This window comes from Hyperolius riggenbachi, chromosome 1 (assembly GCF_040937935.1).
Source record: "Hyperolius riggenbachi isolate aHypRig1 chromosome 1, aHypRig1.pri, whole genome shotgun sequence".
In the NCBI taxonomy this organism is placed as follows: Eukaryota; Metazoa; Chordata; class Amphibia; order Anura; family Hyperoliidae; genus Hyperolius; species Hyperolius riggenbachi.
In genome coordinates this window covers 131,005,699-131,023,646 of record NC_090646.1, presented here as the reverse complement: position 1 = coordinate 131,023,646, position 17,948 = coordinate 131,005,699, and the positions used below count along the sequence as shown (strand labels likewise).

Genomic DNA, 17,948 nt, shown 5'->3' with positions numbered 1-17,948 from the left:
AATTTCGTCTTGCATGCAAACTGTATGCAGCTTTAAATTGGACTTATCAAAATCTGCAGGAAGCGTTTTTCATTGGCCCAATGCAAGCTGCAAACAATTGGCATAGGGAATTCATGCATGCTGGAATTACTCACATCTCATTGCCTATTTACAGTCACAAGTAAATAAGTGCCTGTTCAAGTCAAATGGCCAGAAGACCACAGTTGTGTGCACAGTGTACAGACAGCATGGTGCAATATGGTACATGTGGGAGTCAAGCAATAATTGTTCTGGGTGTCTGAACTGTGTTTTTTACACTTGTGAAGACCAAGGCAATATAAAAATTGTCTCTATTTCCTATCAGAAGTGATGGGGACCAAATATTGGGCAACTCTGGGTCATGCTTGCCATTTATTCATTACCAAACAGACTAACACAGACTGCTCTGTCTTACTGCAGGCCTCCATTATTTCAGGCCTGTCAATTGATGTGAATATCCACAGAGACTGCTCACAGTTGTATGCAGTTTTGAAGTCTATGATATTTTACAGTTGTAGAATACATTCCACACATATTCTAAGAATTATGTCCCAAAAACTAAAGCCCAACTACAGCTTAAAGAGGAACTCCAGTGAAAATAATGTTATAAAAAAGTGCTTCATTTTTACAATAATTATGTATAAATGATTTAGTCAGTGTTTGTCCATTGTAAAATCTTTGAAATCCCTGATTCACATTCTGCCATTTATCACATGGTGACATTTTTACTGTTGGCAGGTGATGTAGCTGCTGCATGGTTTTTTGGCAGTTGGAAACAGCTGTAAACATCTATTTTCCACAATGCAACAAGGTTCACTGACAGGAAACTGCCAGAAGTACCACGGTACTCAGAGCTTCTTGTGGGAGGAGTTTCACCACATTATCAGTCATACAGTGCCCCCTGATGGTCTGTTTGTGAAAAGGAATAGATTTCTCATGTAAAAGGGGGCATCAGCTACTGATTGGGATAAAGTTCAATTCTTGGTCGGAGTTTCTCTTTAAACATACATTTAGGCTAGGTTCACAATGGGAGTTGCCTTCCCTGTAACAGCAAGAATGCAACTGGCACTGCACGTTGTGTGTTGCATCACATACAGTGAAATATAGTCAATGAAAAGCATGCTTCACAATTCTTGCTAATGTGCGTGCTTAACAGTAAAGAATTGCATGCAATGTGTTAAGGCAGTTATACCACACCCACCGCACTGTGGGCATCGCATTGGTTGTGCTTTGCACTGCGGCACTCAAGAGTTACCATTCGGCCATTGCGCCGCACCACTACACACCAATGTGAGCCCAGCCTCAATAAAGTGGGAAAAATAATGGTTTTAGAATTTTTATTGGCATGTGCTCTTCCCACCAAACAGAACATTCCGTCCTTGCTGAACAGAGCCGCTTGGCTGTGTTCCAGACCTACTATTGTTTTTCTCCATAAATTGTCTGACGAGGCAGGTCTATGCCTGTGAAACGGGTTGCATATTGGAGCATCTAATAAATGTTATTTTTTTAATACAAAAATCACAGGTTTGTGTCTGTCCGTCCATAAGGGAAGTAAGTCCACCACTTCTTCCCGCTTTTAAAGTTTTTAGACGTTTTTTATTCTTTTTTGGCGCCTCTGTTTAAGTATTTGTACATTGCTTAGTCCACCCTTGGTGGAGGGGCGGTACCCCCTTTTCCTATCTACAGAGAGTGATTTCTTAACCTGAGTGGGGTCAGGTCATAATCTCCCCACCTACCTAAACATTGGTTGCCTGAGTGGTAACCCACATTTCTGAGTATATCTACTTGACTTGTTCACACACACACACACACACACACACACACACACTTTGAAGTACTAATGTACTACACTATATTGGGCTCTCGGTTTCCCCTTCTGTTTTACAAGTGAATAGACACGAAGTGCTGTAAGATTCTCCTATAAAACAGACAATGAAATATAAACTTTCTTTCCAAGAGGGGAAGGGATTGTCACATTGTCCTTACTCAAATTACCAATGACGCCAGGTACTCCCATTACACTTCCCAGTGTCAGTGAGAACAGAAATGAGAGGAATTCACATTCAGGACAAACAGGAACAACCACCCTACAAATGTTCTAAACTTTCCTCACTCTAGCTTTACCAAAAAAATACAAAACAAACAAAAAAACATGGGAGTTCTACTTTATGCAGCTATTTTATTAAAAATGTTCAAAGCAGTTCCATTTCATACCAGCCTGTTGAGTGTATGATATATCTTGTGAATGTTTGCCAGCGTTGATAGATGAGAGTTCAGCTGAAAATCTGCAAAAGGAAAATATATAAGATATAAAGGAAGCAGTACTTAAATGTAACATCACACCACTCTTCATTAACATGCATACATTCTGTACGTGTAAACGGCTTTTTATTCAAATGCGTGCCAAGAATATTGAGCTGAGAAACAAAAACTTACACTAGTAAAGAGTAGCCCTACCATCGCGGCAAAAAACACAAAAAGTCTACCATGCAGGAGGATTGTGGAAACACTGTTGTATATCAATATATTTCATAAAATTAACGCATTGCTAAATGAGCTATTGAAACTGTAAGGATATTTTCCATGATTTTCAGCCAAACAGAAATTCACTGATACATGGTCAGGACTTGTGCAGAGTCTGTGCCAATGAGAAGTGATTATCAAGGATCTTAAAATAAATATAAAAATGAAAAGGACCCTGAAGCATACTTACCTCGGGAAAGAGAAGCCTCTGGATGAGGCTTTCCTCATCCCTTTCCTCCTTGCCATTCAGGCACTTGACAAGGACTAGTTGACGGAACTCGACCTCACTGCACAAGAAGCTAGGAGCTAGAGGTGTTTTGCTTTTTCTCCTGAGCCTAAGGGGCAGCTCCATGCTACTGCTCAGGCACGAACTTCCTGTGTAATGCTGTGTAATGCGGGTGAGCTCCGAGGAACTTGGGGGTCCCAGCACTGGAACAGGGTAAGACTCTAGAGAATCCAAAAACTTTCCTCTCCCGAGGCAAGTATCCACATTTCTCCCCTAAGGATATCCCAGATTCACTTTAAGGCCCCTTTTCCATTCACGCTTTTTACCAGAACGTATACTATACAAACGGAACGGATGTGAATGGATCCAATGTTAACCTATGGATCCATTCACATGCGTCCGTTGGTACAGATACGTTCCATATGTTCCGGTCCCCGGACCTTAAAATTGCTGCAGGCCCTAATTTTCTGGACCGTTCTGCAACAGATTCGGACAAAAGTGCAGCAGCATTGGGGGCAATAGGAAACGGCACGTTTCTTCACACTAGTGGGATGGGGGCATGGGCTGACGCGAATCTAGCGACGGGAGGGTGAGGGGACGGTGCAGCAGCCGGGCGGGTGGGCTAGGTAGGGTTTATACATACCTTATCTTCTGCAGCAGCCGGCGGTAGAGGCTTCCATCTTCTTCCGCATCATGTGACTAGTCACATGACGCACTGTGTAGTCACAGCGGAAGAAGAGGAACCCTCTACCACCGGCTGCTGCAGAAGAAAAGGTATGTATTTGCTGAATGAAAACTGATCCGTTCAATCAATGATCAGATCCATTTTCATATGTGAACCGAGCCACGGACTGAGCCATTTGGACCTGGTGAAGCGGAGACCGGATCCGCTCACAGGATCCTTTTGGCTCTTTTTGCAGATGTGAAACGGGCCTAAGCCTGGTTCATGCATCCAATTTTGATTGGCCAATCACTGATCAACTTTACCACTAAGAGTAGAATAAGAGTTCACCTACACCATAGTTAATAGTATTCAAAATCTGTTGGCCCTCATACCACATGGAGGTGGCAAAATTGGCCATTCATTAACCAATCAAAACTGGATGTGTGTCTCATAACATTTTTACCATGTAGAACCAATGTTAAGAAATCAGGATCATCAATCAACTATTTCTTGGCATTTCAGATTTGGCACAATTTTTTTGCCACTGCACAAAAAGAACCATATGTAAAAATAACTCCCCACCTAACAAAACGGTTGAAAATATAATCAAGAGTGTGGCAGGGCTGTATGACCTGTACATTGCAGCCCTATTAGCATTCTAGTTTATTTATATAGTGCTGGCATCCTTCACATGCAGCACGTTACAGAGTCTATTTATGGGTGTCACTGGCAGGGCAGTAAAGTAGCTAAGTGGGAGTATGTAAACCCACAAAGACTCAAGCACACTGTTGTGATGCAGTAGAGGCACGAGGCAGTACCCCTCAGTATTAGGTAGCCCCTATTATTAGGTAGCCAGATGCACCCTAGAGCAGTTAGTAGCCAGAGGAGTTAGAGCAGGGGTGTCAAACTCAAATACATAGTGAGACCTAGTCCCAGGCCGAAATTGTACACTGGGACCTAGTCGTGGGCCAACCAATGTCTACTGGCCACCTTCCTCCCTTATAAAATTATCTGGTGTATAGTGGCGCTCCCTACCCTATACAGTTCCCTAGTGTTTAGTGCTTTCCCCCTACCTCCCCATATGGCTTCCCTGGTGTTCTAGGGCTTCACCTCCAATATAGCTTCCCTGGTGGTCTAGAGTGGGCCAAACATAAGGTAAAGTGGGGAAACCACTTGAGGACCAAATATAGTTTGACATGTATGAGTTAGAGCAATACTAAAGCGACCGGGGGGGGGGGGGGGGGGGGGAAGGCAGATACTCACCTATGGAGAGGAAAGGCTCTGGATCCTTTAGAGCCTTCCCGGTCTTCTCTCGGTGTCCTCATTTTGGTGCTGTCCCCCATTCGAATTCACCACCTCCAGGAGCCCTCAGAAGGCACCAGAAGCACTAGTGTCCCCGAGCGCTCTACAGAGGTGGCTCCGAAAAGCGCATATGCGAGCGCACTCACGCAAAAGCTGTCCCTCTTTTGAGGAATCCTGAAGACATACTCAACCACTTGCTTGAATACCTGCAAAGGGGGTGACAGCGCTGGAATCGGGACACTGACAGGGGATCAGGAAAGTCCTATACGAGCTTTCCCTCTCCATAAGTGAGCACCTGCCTTTTTTTCCCCCAGGTTGCTTCAGTATTCCTTTAAAAAGCCAGATGTAATCCACAGTCTAGGTAGCACAGGATTCAGAAAACTGAAAGACAAGAGTGACCCCTGCCTTAGTGACAACAAAACATTTGTAAAGTGTGTGACGCTCACATGTTTCCCAAGAAAACCGTGTGTGCGTCATTCAAGTCGCAAACGCAAATTCCATTGCAAAATAGTAGAAATGTCATTTTCTTTTTAAATCCACCTTTTTTTCCTCTATCTTCTCCCTGGCTCTTTGATAGCTTCTAATTACAGAACCTTTCACCTAAGTGTTAAAAGCCGTGTCCTGGAAGGACATAGTCCCCTGCTGTGTGAGGATGCCATCAATCTAGTTTTTGCCTGACAGAATCTAATAAAACTGAGCAAAGAGAGACAAGCGGACTCCAGCTTTCACACCTCCACACAGAGCTAGCAAATGCACAGATCTTATCAGGGTCTCTCTGGAAGCAGCTGACCTACTGTGACCCAGGAATCCCCAATATCCATATTTCCTTCACTTTTTCTTCATAATTCATGTCATAGAAAGTTCCTAGGCCACGGAAAAGTGCACAAGTTCTGAGGTTCAACTTGGTGCCGGTGCTGAGAGAGTTTGGACAAGCTAGATGCTTCCAAACCCAGGCTAGAAAGTGGAGAAGTAAAAAAAAAAACTGTTGAGTCATATCCGGTCCTCATGTTTAGTACCACATGATTCCTAAAATTACGCAGATTATGAATATTGATTTGGGTTGTTGATGTGACCTACGGGCACGGAGAGAGCGGGCAAAACATGAATTGGGCCAAAATCTCTCCCTGTCCAAGGGGGCACTGCCTTATTCAAATTGCACAAGGCTGGGCTTTGACGTGTCATGATCCCTCCCATCTACAGTGAGGTTAAAACTCCAATGACACAAAGGTCCAGCGTCCTTCACCTTTAATCTGACGTTGAATTAACATCAATCGACCAGCCCGCCAGGACACGGGCCAAAACCTCCATCTTGGATTATTTCTCACAAAGGACTAAGGCCGCATGGCAATGGCCATTCTGGACTTCGATTGCTGCATGGACTACCAATAACGGTATTTGAACTGTATATGAAGACTAACGATCTGCTAGTGTATGAGGGCACTAGCAGACAGACAAACAATAGAATTGTTACAAACAGTGACAGTAGAAGGCGATACTGTCACTGGTACAGATATAAAGAATGGTCAACAGGCAGGGTTGTAAACAGATCTGACCGATGAGGTACAAAATCGTAAGGCAAATCAGAGTAAGTATTCAGGCAGAGGTCGGCAACAGATCAGATAGGCAAAAGTACAGAATCGTTAGGCAGAAGAGTAGTAAGAGGCAAGACAGAGGTCAATAACACAATCACAATAATATGTTTATTCCTGAGCTAAGTGCGAATCCCCGGGGTCCTGCCGGTTCAAGCACACACGGATCTGACTAAGGTTTGAAGCCTTCACTGTGAAGTGTTCGCTACAACAGACAACTGGCAATGCAGGGCTTAAGAAGCCCGAGACAGCAGAGAAGTCACGCCCCCAAACGCCCAGCAATCAGTACCTGGAGATGGAGCTGTGCTTGTCAGCTCACCGGCTGTCAGCTGACACGCTTCCTAAGAGCATAAGGGGTGCGACGCAAACAGCATGTGCGTCCACCCTCTTTCTCTGCCTGCGCGAGAAGCTCAGCTGATGAGCCGCTGACGTCACTTCTGACAGCGCCGCCAGGCAACCCGGAAGTCGCAGATGCGCTGCTGATCGCCGCGGCGGAGGTAAGCTCCGCATGCCTGACAAAGACATTCTGTTTCTTTTCATCTCTACTCTCTACTCTCTATCAAACCAATCTGTTCTGCCGGACAGGTACAGTGGAGGAAATAATTATTTGACCCCTCACTGATTTTGTAAGTTTGTCCAATGACAAAGAAATGAAAAGTTTAAGAACAGTATCATTTCAATAGTAGGTTTATTTTAACAGTGGCAGATAGCACATCAAAAGGAAAATCGAAAAAATAACCTTAAATAAAAGATAGCAACTGATTTGCATTTCATTGGGTGAAATAAGTTTTTGAACCACTACCAACCATTAAGAGTTCTGGCTCCCACAGAGTGGTTAGACACTTCTACTCAATTAGTCACCCTCATTAAGGACACCTGTCTTAACTAGTCACCTGTATAAAAGACACCTGTCCACAGAATCAATCAATCAAGCAGACTCCAAACTCTCCAACATGGGAAAGACCAAAGAGCTGTCCAAGGATGTCAGAGACAAAAAATTGTAGACCTGCACAAGGCTGGAATGGGCTACAAAACCATTAGCAAGAAGCTGGGAGAGAAGGTGACAACTGTTGGTGCGATTGTTCGAAAATGGAAGGAGCACAAAATGACCATCAATCGACCTCACTCTGGGGCTCCACGCAAGATCTCACCTCGTGGGGTGTCAATGGTTCTGAGAAAGGTGAAAAAGCATCCTAGAACTACACGGGAGGAGTTAGTGAATGACCTCAAATTAGCAGGGACCACAGTCACCAAGAAAACCATTGGAAACACATTACACCGCAATGGATTAAAATCCTGCAGGGCTCGCAAGGTCTCCCTGCTCAAGAAGGCACATGTGCAGGCCCGTCTGAAGTTTGCCAATGAACACCTGAATGATTCTGTGAGTGACTGGGAGAAGGTGCTGTGGTCTGATGAGACCAAAATAGAGCTCTTTGGCATTAACTCAACTCGCTGTGTTTGGAGGAAGAAAAATGCTGCCTATGACCCCCAAAACACCGTCCCCACCGTCAAGCATGGGGGGGGGGGGAAACATTTTGCTTTGGGGGTGTTTTTCTGCTAAGGGCACAGGACAACTTAATCGCATTAACAGGAAAATGGACGGAGCCATGTATCGTGAAATCCTGAACGACAACCTCTTTCCCTCTGCCAGGAAACTGAAAATGGGTCGTGGATGGGTGTTCCAGCACGACAATGACCCAAAACATACAGCAAAGGCAACAAAGGAGTGGCTCAAGAAGAAGCACATTAAGGTCATGGAGTGGCCTAGTCAGTCTCCGGACCTTAATCCAATAGAAAACCTATGGAGGGAGCTCAAGCTCAGAGTTGCACAGAGACAGCCTCGAAACTTTAGGGATTTAGAGATGATCTGCAAAGAGGAGTGGACCAACATTCCTCCTAAAATGTGTGCAAACTTGGTCATCAATTACAAGAAACGTTTGACCTCTGTGCTTGCAAACAAGGGTTTTTCCACTAAGTATTAAGTCTTTTATTGTTAGAGGGTTCAAAAACTTATTTCACTCAATGAAATGCAAATCAGTTACTATCTTTTATTTAAGGTTATTTTTTCGATTTTCCTTTTGATGTGCTATCTGCCACTGTTAAAATAAACCTACCATTGAAAGGATACTGTTCTGAGACTTCATTTCTTTGTCATTGGACAAACTTACAAAATCAGTGAGGGGTCAAATAATTATTTCCTCCACTGTATATCTATCTGTGGGCTAAATTAGGCTATGTGTATGTAGTTTTAGAATAAAACGAACGATTTTATCTTTCAGTCTTGTGCCTGTTCTGGTCATCTGATTGCTGCTATAACTAATCTGCCCTCTGAAGAGTCATACTACCGCATTGTTTTATTATTTGCTTATAAATTGTTGATTTGCTAGCTAGGTTGTAAATATCTGTTTCTTCCTTTTAGGAGTAGCTAGTTGGGAGACTTTCTGCTCCATTCAACCAGACAGTGGTGGCAGTGAATTTACCCGATTTCCAGCGCAAAATCGATATTTTTAGTTTACCGATTGTACATACACTCGTGATTGTACATGTATGGGCACCTCCAACCAACCAATCTTAACCGTTTACTATGCACACAGTGAATTTGCCTCCAGAAGTCTCTAGTGCATGAGACCTACATGGCAACAGTGGCCTAGTAATACGGGATTGGTGAGTGATTATCACATTACATATTGTCGGCAGCTGTGCGATCAATCTCTATTGTCAGTCTGTTCACCGTACGTCCTGCGTATGCTAACGGGAGCAGATTAGACGGGATTGGCACGCTCTGTCACATCAACCTTCTTCCCCTGACGATCCAGCAACCGGTCTTTGTTGTCCGTCTGCTCACCGTACTTCCTGCGTACGCTAACGGGAGCAGATTAGACGGGATCGCAGGGCTGGATTGTCACAAAGTGCTTTTCTCCTGTAGGACCCAAAGCACATAAGCTTGTCTAACATCAGTAGATAGAGATGTGTACAGAGGAAAAAGTGTACCAGAGCTGAAAATTTAACAGATTTTATCCATACCTGGGGCTTCCTCCAGCCCCATCCGCTCCCACGCCGCCGTCCTCCGATATCTGCAGCTCCGGTACCGGGTCCCCGCACTTCCGTCAGTCTGAGCCAGTCTAACGTAACAAAAGTGTGCCGTTTGCGTATCTCTCCAGTAGCCGCTGGGGAGATACGTAGAGGGCGCACTTCTCCTGCGTAGCTGGCCGCAACTGACGTCAGTTGACGGGACCGCGGTGCCGCGGGAGTGATCGGAGCGGATGGGGCTTGAGTAAGCCCCAGGAATGTATAACATTTTTAATTTCTCAGCTCCGAGTCCCTTTAACCGCTTGCGTACCAGCAAGACTGCTGGTACCAAAAAAAATGGGGTTTCCCGACAAATCGCCATATGGACCTGCCGCTCTCGCAGATCATCCATTGCCGCAGGCCCTTTACTCTGCTGCCATGACCGATCTTATTGGCTCCTGACCCTGCCATTAATGTCTGCCAATGGGATTGGCTCACAGTGATCACAGGGTCAGGAACCAATGAAATTGGCTCCTGACTGGCTTACAGAGCTCAGCCATCAAAGCAATGGCAGAGCGAGGGAGAAATCGGCGAGATTGGTGGTCTGTGCGAGCGCGGTAATTTAAATCTTTGCTTTGGCAGGAATAAGCAGCCACAATCAGAACCTAAATTTCAATTACCATTGCCAGAAGCGGATAAGTAATCATTAATGCCAGGCTAAACAGGTGGCTTTTCGGTTTTGATTTAACCACTTAAAGCGGATCCGAGATGAAAAACTAACTATAACAAGTAACTTGTCTGTATATCTTATCTAAAGTTTAGATAGTTTACACAGCAAATCTAGCTGCAAACAGCTTTAATAGAAAATTATTATTTCTTACTGTGATACAATGACAGCAGCCATGTTGTTTGTAAACATTACACAGAGGCAGGCTTATCTGTATCTTGAGCACTCAGCCTGTAAAAAAAAAAAAAAAAAAAAAAAAAAAAAAGATAATCCCCCCTCCCCCCTCTAAAATCAATGGCTAGTAACACCTCCTCCTGCCCAGACTGAGCTCCCATGAGTCCTTGCTACTGCCAAGGATCTCTGAAAACCTGTAGGCGTGGTTTAGTTTATAGGGAATTAGAGTATTAAAACAAAGAAGTATTTGGCTTGAGGAATGCCCTATAAACAATAGAAAAGGAACACAATTATGCAATGAATAAAAGTTCATCTCGGATCCACTTTAAAATAGGCTTTACCCCAATAGTGACCAGGCTATTTTTTTTTTACAAATTAGGCCACTGCAGCTTTAAGGGCTCACTGTAGGGCTGTAAACTCCCCCCCTTTTCTGCCCACCAACAGAGCTCTGTTGGATGACTGGTGTGTGTGTGTGTGTGTGTGTGTGTTTATTTATTTGTGTTTTTAGGCTTTTTTTTTTATAAATTTCACTAATGATTTTATAAAAAGGCCGCTAGCCAATCACCGCAATCGGCTGTCATTGGCCAATGCCTATGACAGCCGATCGTTCCTGTAACTTAGGTCAGTTTAGTGTTAGGACATCTGCCTTGGAGATTTACCTCAACGTTGGTGCAGATGTCCAGTATATCTATATTTTTGCATGCAAAACTATGATGGAAGCTAAAATTTCTCCATAGACCAGTATTGCATTGTTTGGATGCGGGTGTACATTTTAGTCCAGGGGGGGCGGTGTGCGCCACAGCGATTAACCATTCAATTGTACAGTATTGGGTCAGGGATGCGCAGCCTTTTACCTATATTTTGTTTCCACAGTCCTGTAACTACCAGGCTAGCAGCACCCATTGTGCTATCCTGTTTTGCATGGTAAGTATTTAGTTTGCATATGTTTTGCATCTGTCTGATTGCTGAGTGTGTATTTGAGCTATTTAAGCGGTGCATATGAGGTGATGAGTCATTCAGATGCGGCCCATATTGGTGAGCGCTTGCTTTGTTTTCTGCTGTCTGTATTGAATGTAAGTTACACATTTTAGCGTAGCTGCTGCCAGGGCAAAGACATTTGCTTTTAACTTAGGTCAGTTTAGTGTTAGGACATCTGCCTTGGAGATTTACCTCAACGTTGGTGCAGATGTCCAGTATATCTATATTTTTGCATGCAAAACTATGATGGAAGCTAAAATTTCTCCATAGACCAGTATTGCATTGTTTGGATTCGGGCGTACATTTTAGTCCAGGGGGGGGGGCGGTGTGCGCCACAGCGATTAACCATTCAATTGTACAGTATTGGGTCAGGACTGCGCAGCCCATAGGCCAATGCCTATGACAGCCGATCGTTCCTGTGGGTCCCAGCTTTGTCACACAGCTGCCGTAGATCGCAGTGCTGTACAGTGTAAATAGATGGCGGTTTCGCCAGCTAACAGTCTCCTAGCGGCGATATGGGAGACAGATGATGGAGAGAAGATGCGCGTTCTCCTGCAAATCCCTGTCCCGAGTTCATGGCAATTGGTGTTGAATAGTCCTGTGACTGCCGCCGTGTCCACTTCAATCGGCGTGGAGTGGTTGGTGAGTAGTTAAACGTCTCCAGGATAGGAGCCGTCTAAAGTTTGGCAAGGCATTCTAGAGTATAGGGGCAGCATGACAGAAAGCTCTGGCTCCAAAAGGATTTTAGTTAGACTCTGGGGCTGGTCAAGTTATTTGATCTTTTTGATGTGAGATTGTGGAAGGTGTAACGCAGTTACAAAAATCCTTTAGGTACCTGGGGCCTAGGTCATGTAGGGATTTGAATGTTAGCATGCACATTTTCAAAATGATTCTCCATTTTATGGGTAGCCAGTGTAGTGAGCAAAGGATTGGCGTTATGTGGCAATGCCGTGGTTGGCTTGCGGCAGCATCCTGTACTAGCTGCAGGCAGTGTTGATCTTTATTTGAAAGGCCTGCATAGAGGACATTGCAATAGTCCAGCTGTGATGTGATGAAGGCGTGAACCAGGTCTGGAAGATCCTCTGAAGGAATGAGGTGCTTAATTTTTGCAATATATTTTGAAAAAATAGAATGTTTCACAACAGCTGAAATTTGATTCCTGAAGTTTAATATCCCCATCAGTCAGTAAGATCTGATGGATTAAAATTGGATGAAATCCGAATGGGTTTCATTTGAATTTCATCCTCCTAATTACTGCAGCTGAGCGGGTGTGTAAGGGGGGGGTTAAACTTACCCAGCATGCGTCTTCTTTCATCCATCCCACGACGCCTCCCACGCTACATTCCAAGCCGCGGTCACATGACTACAAACACTTCCACCTTCCGAGTTGAAGGAGGAAGGGTTTGTAGTGCTTGGAACGCAGCGTGGGAGGCGCCATGGGACTGATGAAAGAAGACACATGCTGGGTGTGTTTAAATCCCCCCCCCCCCCCCCCCCTCCAAAAAGGCCCACCACAGACACATTACTATACTTCTTTAAGGCTACTTACACACTAAGACGTTGCGTTAGGTTCTACGTTAAGGTCGCATAACGTGCACCTAACGCAACACATGGTGGTAGAGGACGTTAGCAAAGAGCCGCGTTAAGCAGCTCTTTGATGCATCCGTGATGCGTACTATAGTACGCATGCGCTGGTGGAGACCACGTGAGCGGAACACTCCGCATCACGTGGTCCCGCCAGTGACGTCAGCACAGTGCAGTGAATATTAATTAGCCATGTGGCTAATCACTGTGCCTGTGCAAGCAGGCTAACACGGCAAAGCCGCTCTAACGCTATAGCATGCTGCACTCTAAGATTGACGTGCAGCGTTACAATGTAACGCAACGTGGGCACTGTGAACAGCCCATTGCAGTTACATTGCTGTGCGTTGGGGAGAGTTACAGGCTGCACGTACGTGCGCCTGTAACATCTTACTGTGAAAGCAGCCTTAAGGGAACCTTGAGGGCCCGTTTCCACAAGCACAGAAACCAGGCCAAAACCGCAGTTTCCCCACAGACAAATTGCGCGGGAAAACTCTGCCATAGGAAGTAATAAGGCCGCTGGCCAAATCTCCTACACTATCGATTCGGCCGGCATTTCCATCCGAAGTTGTGCGGGAGGCTGCGAATCCCATAGCTGTGCATGGCACGGCTGATGGGATTAGTCAGCGTACACACAGACCCGGAAGTGCCGCAGCGCGCCTTGCAGACGCGTGCAGCACAAGTGGAAACGGCCCTAACTGAGAAGAATATGGATGTTCCCTTTTAAACAATACCAGTTGCTTGGCAGTCCTGCTAATCTCTTTGGGTGAGAAGTGGCTGAATCACACACTTGAAACAAGTATGTAGCTAATCCAGTCTGACTTCAGTCAGAGCACCTGATCTGCATGCTTGTTCAGGGGGTGTGGCTGAAAGTATTAGAGACACGGGATCAGCAGGAGAGTAGGCAACTGGTATTATTTTAAAAAGGAAGAATCCATATCCCTCTCAGTTTAGATTCCCTTTAAATTTGCAGGTGTCTTTTCACCTGGTTGCTAATGGCTTTAAAGTAAACCTGTATGTATGCCTTAAATAAAATGTGACATTATCTACATGCTTACCATAGTAAGTTTCTACCGGTACCTCTTCCTTACAGCTATTTTCTGTTGCTCATTTTGTGCCCCCCCCTTTTATAGGATTAAGATGCTGACTGTCCACAAAACAGGGAAACTGTTTGTATATTTTTCCTGCTGTGTAGTCACCTTCAGTCTGTCACACAAAGGTGATTTTATTTTACCAATTCTAAATTTATACTAGACAGGGATCAGCCCAACCTGCCCAGATTTAGTGCAAACGGAGTGCTTTAATATCCTAGGCAGCTATTCACTTTCTTTTGCACAGGACTCTGACTAATTTTAACCTAAACTTCTGTGTATTCAGCCTGCTGTATTTTGGAGCAAATCTGATTTTATAAAACGTAGCTGCATGTAAATGTCCTTTACAAAGTATATTACATAACTGCTCCTAACCCTCAATTGCCAATGTCTAGAGCTCCAGCAGTCCAGGCCATTTTCCAGGAGTGGCTAAAGAAAGGGAGTGCCACACTTTGGACACTAAGCCTCCAATGCAATGCAGCTACCTTTACAACATAAACCTGTATTGAAATTATATAAATTAGGACTTGGAAATTTTCACGTAGAAAAGGAAAGCATACTGGGTAGTGTTTATTGAATGTCCAAGTTTTCAAAGGTGGGTGTGCGCACTTGAATGGCAAATCTGAACCAGCATTACATTGGGTGGAAAGAACCTGCTTTTCATGCCCAGAGTTCCACTTTAACTTTGATTCTCCAGGGACATGTGCCTTAAAAATGTGTTGCTTTTTTCAGTACATAGAATGTGAACTGAATGTTTTATGCCTTTCATCCAGTCAGTGAATTCATCCAATATTCACTTTTAAGGGGAATCTGAAGTGAAAATAAACCTATGAGCTAATTAATTGCATGTGTAGTACAGCTAAGAAATAAAACATTAGTAGCACAGATGAGTCTCATAGTAAGGGTACATACACACATCAGACTAAAATGAAAGATCACAGACCAATCTTACCACCCTTCCATGTAGTATGAGAGCCATACTCTACACAGTCTTTTCTATGGAGCTGAACTCCACATCAGAAAAAAATCTTTGCAAGATGCTTCACACACAGATGCTGTACAGACACAAAAGATCAGTATCTGCAAAAGATCTGTTCCTGCCAAAAATCCATTCCTGCAAATTGCAATGATAGTCTATGAGATCTGCAGATCATCATACACACATGATTTAACTGACATTCATCTGCAGATCAAGCAATCTGAAAATCCATCCTGGTGGATCTGATCTGCAGATGAATGTCAGTTAAATCATGTGTGTATGATGATCTGCAGATCTCATAGACTATCATTGCAATTTGCAGGAATGGATTTTTGGCAGGAACAGATCTTTTGCAGATACTGATCTTTTGTGTCTGTACAGCATCTGTGTGTGCAGCATCTTGCAAAGATTTTTTTCTGATGGGGAGTTCAGCTCCATAGAAAAGACTGTGTAGAGTATGGCTCTCATACTACATGAAGGGTGGTAAGATTGGTCTGTGATCTTTCATTTTAGTCTGATGTGTGTATGTACCCTAAGAGTTAAACTTGAGTTATCTATGGAAAAGAGCTTCTCTAAACTCTGTTTTCCGGAGCACTTATACATCAAAGAAACAGAGACAAATGTAGATAAGATTTTTACAGCAGGGAAGTTGAATGGGTCATTAGCTCTGCTTGTTTTATAATTTAAAATACAGAGTGGGGCTTGCAATTGTAAATTTGACAGAATTATGCAAGTTTAAAAGAAAAAAAAAAAACCTATATCTAAAAATATGAGACTATTTTCTTTGCTACTAATGTTTATCAATCATCTGTACTACACGTACAATTCATTACATAAGTAAGTAAAGATAAGCCAGTTTAACTTACTCGGGGCTTCTATTGCCCAGCCCCCCCCCCCCCCCCTCCCAGCGACGGGAGAGCAAAGATGAGTACAGCCAGGGACACGTAGACGCATTGGCCATTGACTCGCTGGAACCAAAAATGGGGCTCTGCGGTGGACTGGAGGAATGCTCAGTGATGGCACAGGTACAGAACAGCTGCAGGGGGCTGGTAGAAGCCCCAGGTAAGTAAAACTGGCCTTTTTTTTTTTTTTTTTTTTTTTAACTTTAGGTTCCCTTTAATTGCTGATTTTCCTATATTTTTTAGTGCGTGATGCAATTTGCGCTTTTTTTCATTGCATTGAAAAGTGTGAATGGTCGGTCCCTACTGCCTACATCTTGACAGGTATTTATTTGGCCCGTTTTTATTTCTCCACATTAGTGATCGTCATGTCTAGGAGAACTCATGGAGAAGCACGTGATTTGTTTGATCAGCTGATAGATTTGCAAAGCTCTGATTTGCTGTGATCACATCCTGCTTTACCACATGATCAGGCCTAGACACAGACCATTTATATTGCACTTTTCTCCAGGCGGACTCAAAACGACTAGAGACTTCCATATCTATCACATTTCTCTATGACTTCTCCTAGACATGACCATCACTACTCCCAAAAACATAGATAAGTTAATTGGTTTCCCCCTAAAATAGGCCCTAGACTAGGCTACATACACTATATGACTATGGTAGGGATTAGATTGTGAGCTCTTCCAAGGGACAGTTAGTTTCCTTTGTAAAGTGCTGCAGAAGAGGACAGGGCTATCAATACTAAATAATAATAAGTTCCAGCCCAGGGCTTTACTTTAACAAAATCACTACACCTCCCTTGCAGAGTACCACAGGGAACAGAACAGTGTGATAGTTACCTGTTCAGTAATGCATTGGGTTTCCTTCTTCTTTCTGGCAGTAAGATGCCTTATGCTGCCATTCTCCGTCTCCCGATATAGGTCATGTGATTAGGAGCTGGAGGACTCCCTGCACTACTCTGCAAGGGGGGGGGGGGGGGGGGGGGGGGGAGGGGAAGCAAAGGGAATACTCGCTTATATGAGAATAACAAAGTGCTTTAACCCTCCTGGCGGTTTGCAAAAAAAAAAATCGCCAGGGGGTAGCAAATTTTTTTTTTCATGTAGCGAGACAAAGTCTCGCTACATGATAGCCGCTGCTCAGCGGCATCCCCCCAGCCCCTCCGATCGCCGCCGGCGATCGGAGATCCCGTTCAAAGAACGGGATCTCCCGGAGGGCTTCCCCAGTCGCCATGGCGACGGGGCGGGATGACGTCACCGACGTCATGACGTCAAAGGGGATTCCGATCCACCCCATAGAGCTGCCTGGCACTGATTGGCCAGGCAGCGCACGGGGTCTGGGGGGGGGGCGGCTGCGGCGCGACGGGTAGCGGCGGCGATCGGGCACTGCACGCAGCTAGCAAAGTGCTAGCTGCGTGCAGCAAAAAAAAAATTATGCAAATCGGCCCAGCGGGGCCTGAGCGGTGCCTTCCGGCGGCTTACCCCGAGCTCAGCTCGGGCTTACCGCCAGGAAGGTTAAAGAGGAACTCCAGTGAAAAGAATGTCATAAATTAGTGCTTAATTTTTACAATAATTGTGTATAAGTGATTTAGTCAGTGTTAGCTCATTGTAAAATCTTTCCTCTCCCTGATTTACATTCTGACATTTATCACATGGTGACATTTTTACTGCTGGCAGGTGAGGTCACTGGAAGAAGATGCTGCTTGCATTTTTGGGAGTTGGAAACAGCCGTTTCCCACAATGTAACAAGGCTCCCACAGTTTGATGTCAGTAGCTCAGTGCTGTGAGGCACTGACATCACACTGTGGGAGGGGTTTCACCACAATATTAGCCATACAGAGCCCCCTGATGATCCATTTGAGAAAAGGAAAAGATTTCTCATGGGAAAGCGGGTATCAGCTAGTGATTGGGATGAAGATCAATTCTTGGTCATGGTTTCTCTTTAAGGCTACTTACACACCAAGACGTTGCGTTTTAGGGGACGTTATGGTCGCATAACGTGCCCCTAACGCAACGCATGGTGGTGTTGAAGTTAAACGGCAGATTGAGCTGCGTTATGCATCTCTCAAAGCAGCCGCTCCAGGTTAGTGATAGGAAGTCCGGATCTTTTGAAGGATTCGGATCACTGAAAAGATCCGGATCGTTGAACCGAATCATTTTACTAGGGAAGCAGACTGGGTGAAATG

The 17,948-nt window shown here is 44.5% G+C and overlaps 1 protein-coding gene across 1 annotated transcript in view; it reads right to left on the bottom strand.

The window, feature by feature from the left end:
- The window catches only part of DCUN1D4 (defective in cullin neddylation 1 domain containing 4), an 85,729-nt gene that overhangs the window by 42,107 nt on the left and 25,674 nt on the right, over positions 1 to 17,948 (bottom strand). The window contains exon 2 of the mRNA XM_068278553.1: positions 2,233 to 2,303. Coding sequence (XP_068134654.1) covers positions 2,233 to 2,303 — 71 coding nt within the window. The remainder of the gene's footprint in view (positions 1 to 2,232; positions 2,304 to 17,948) is intronic.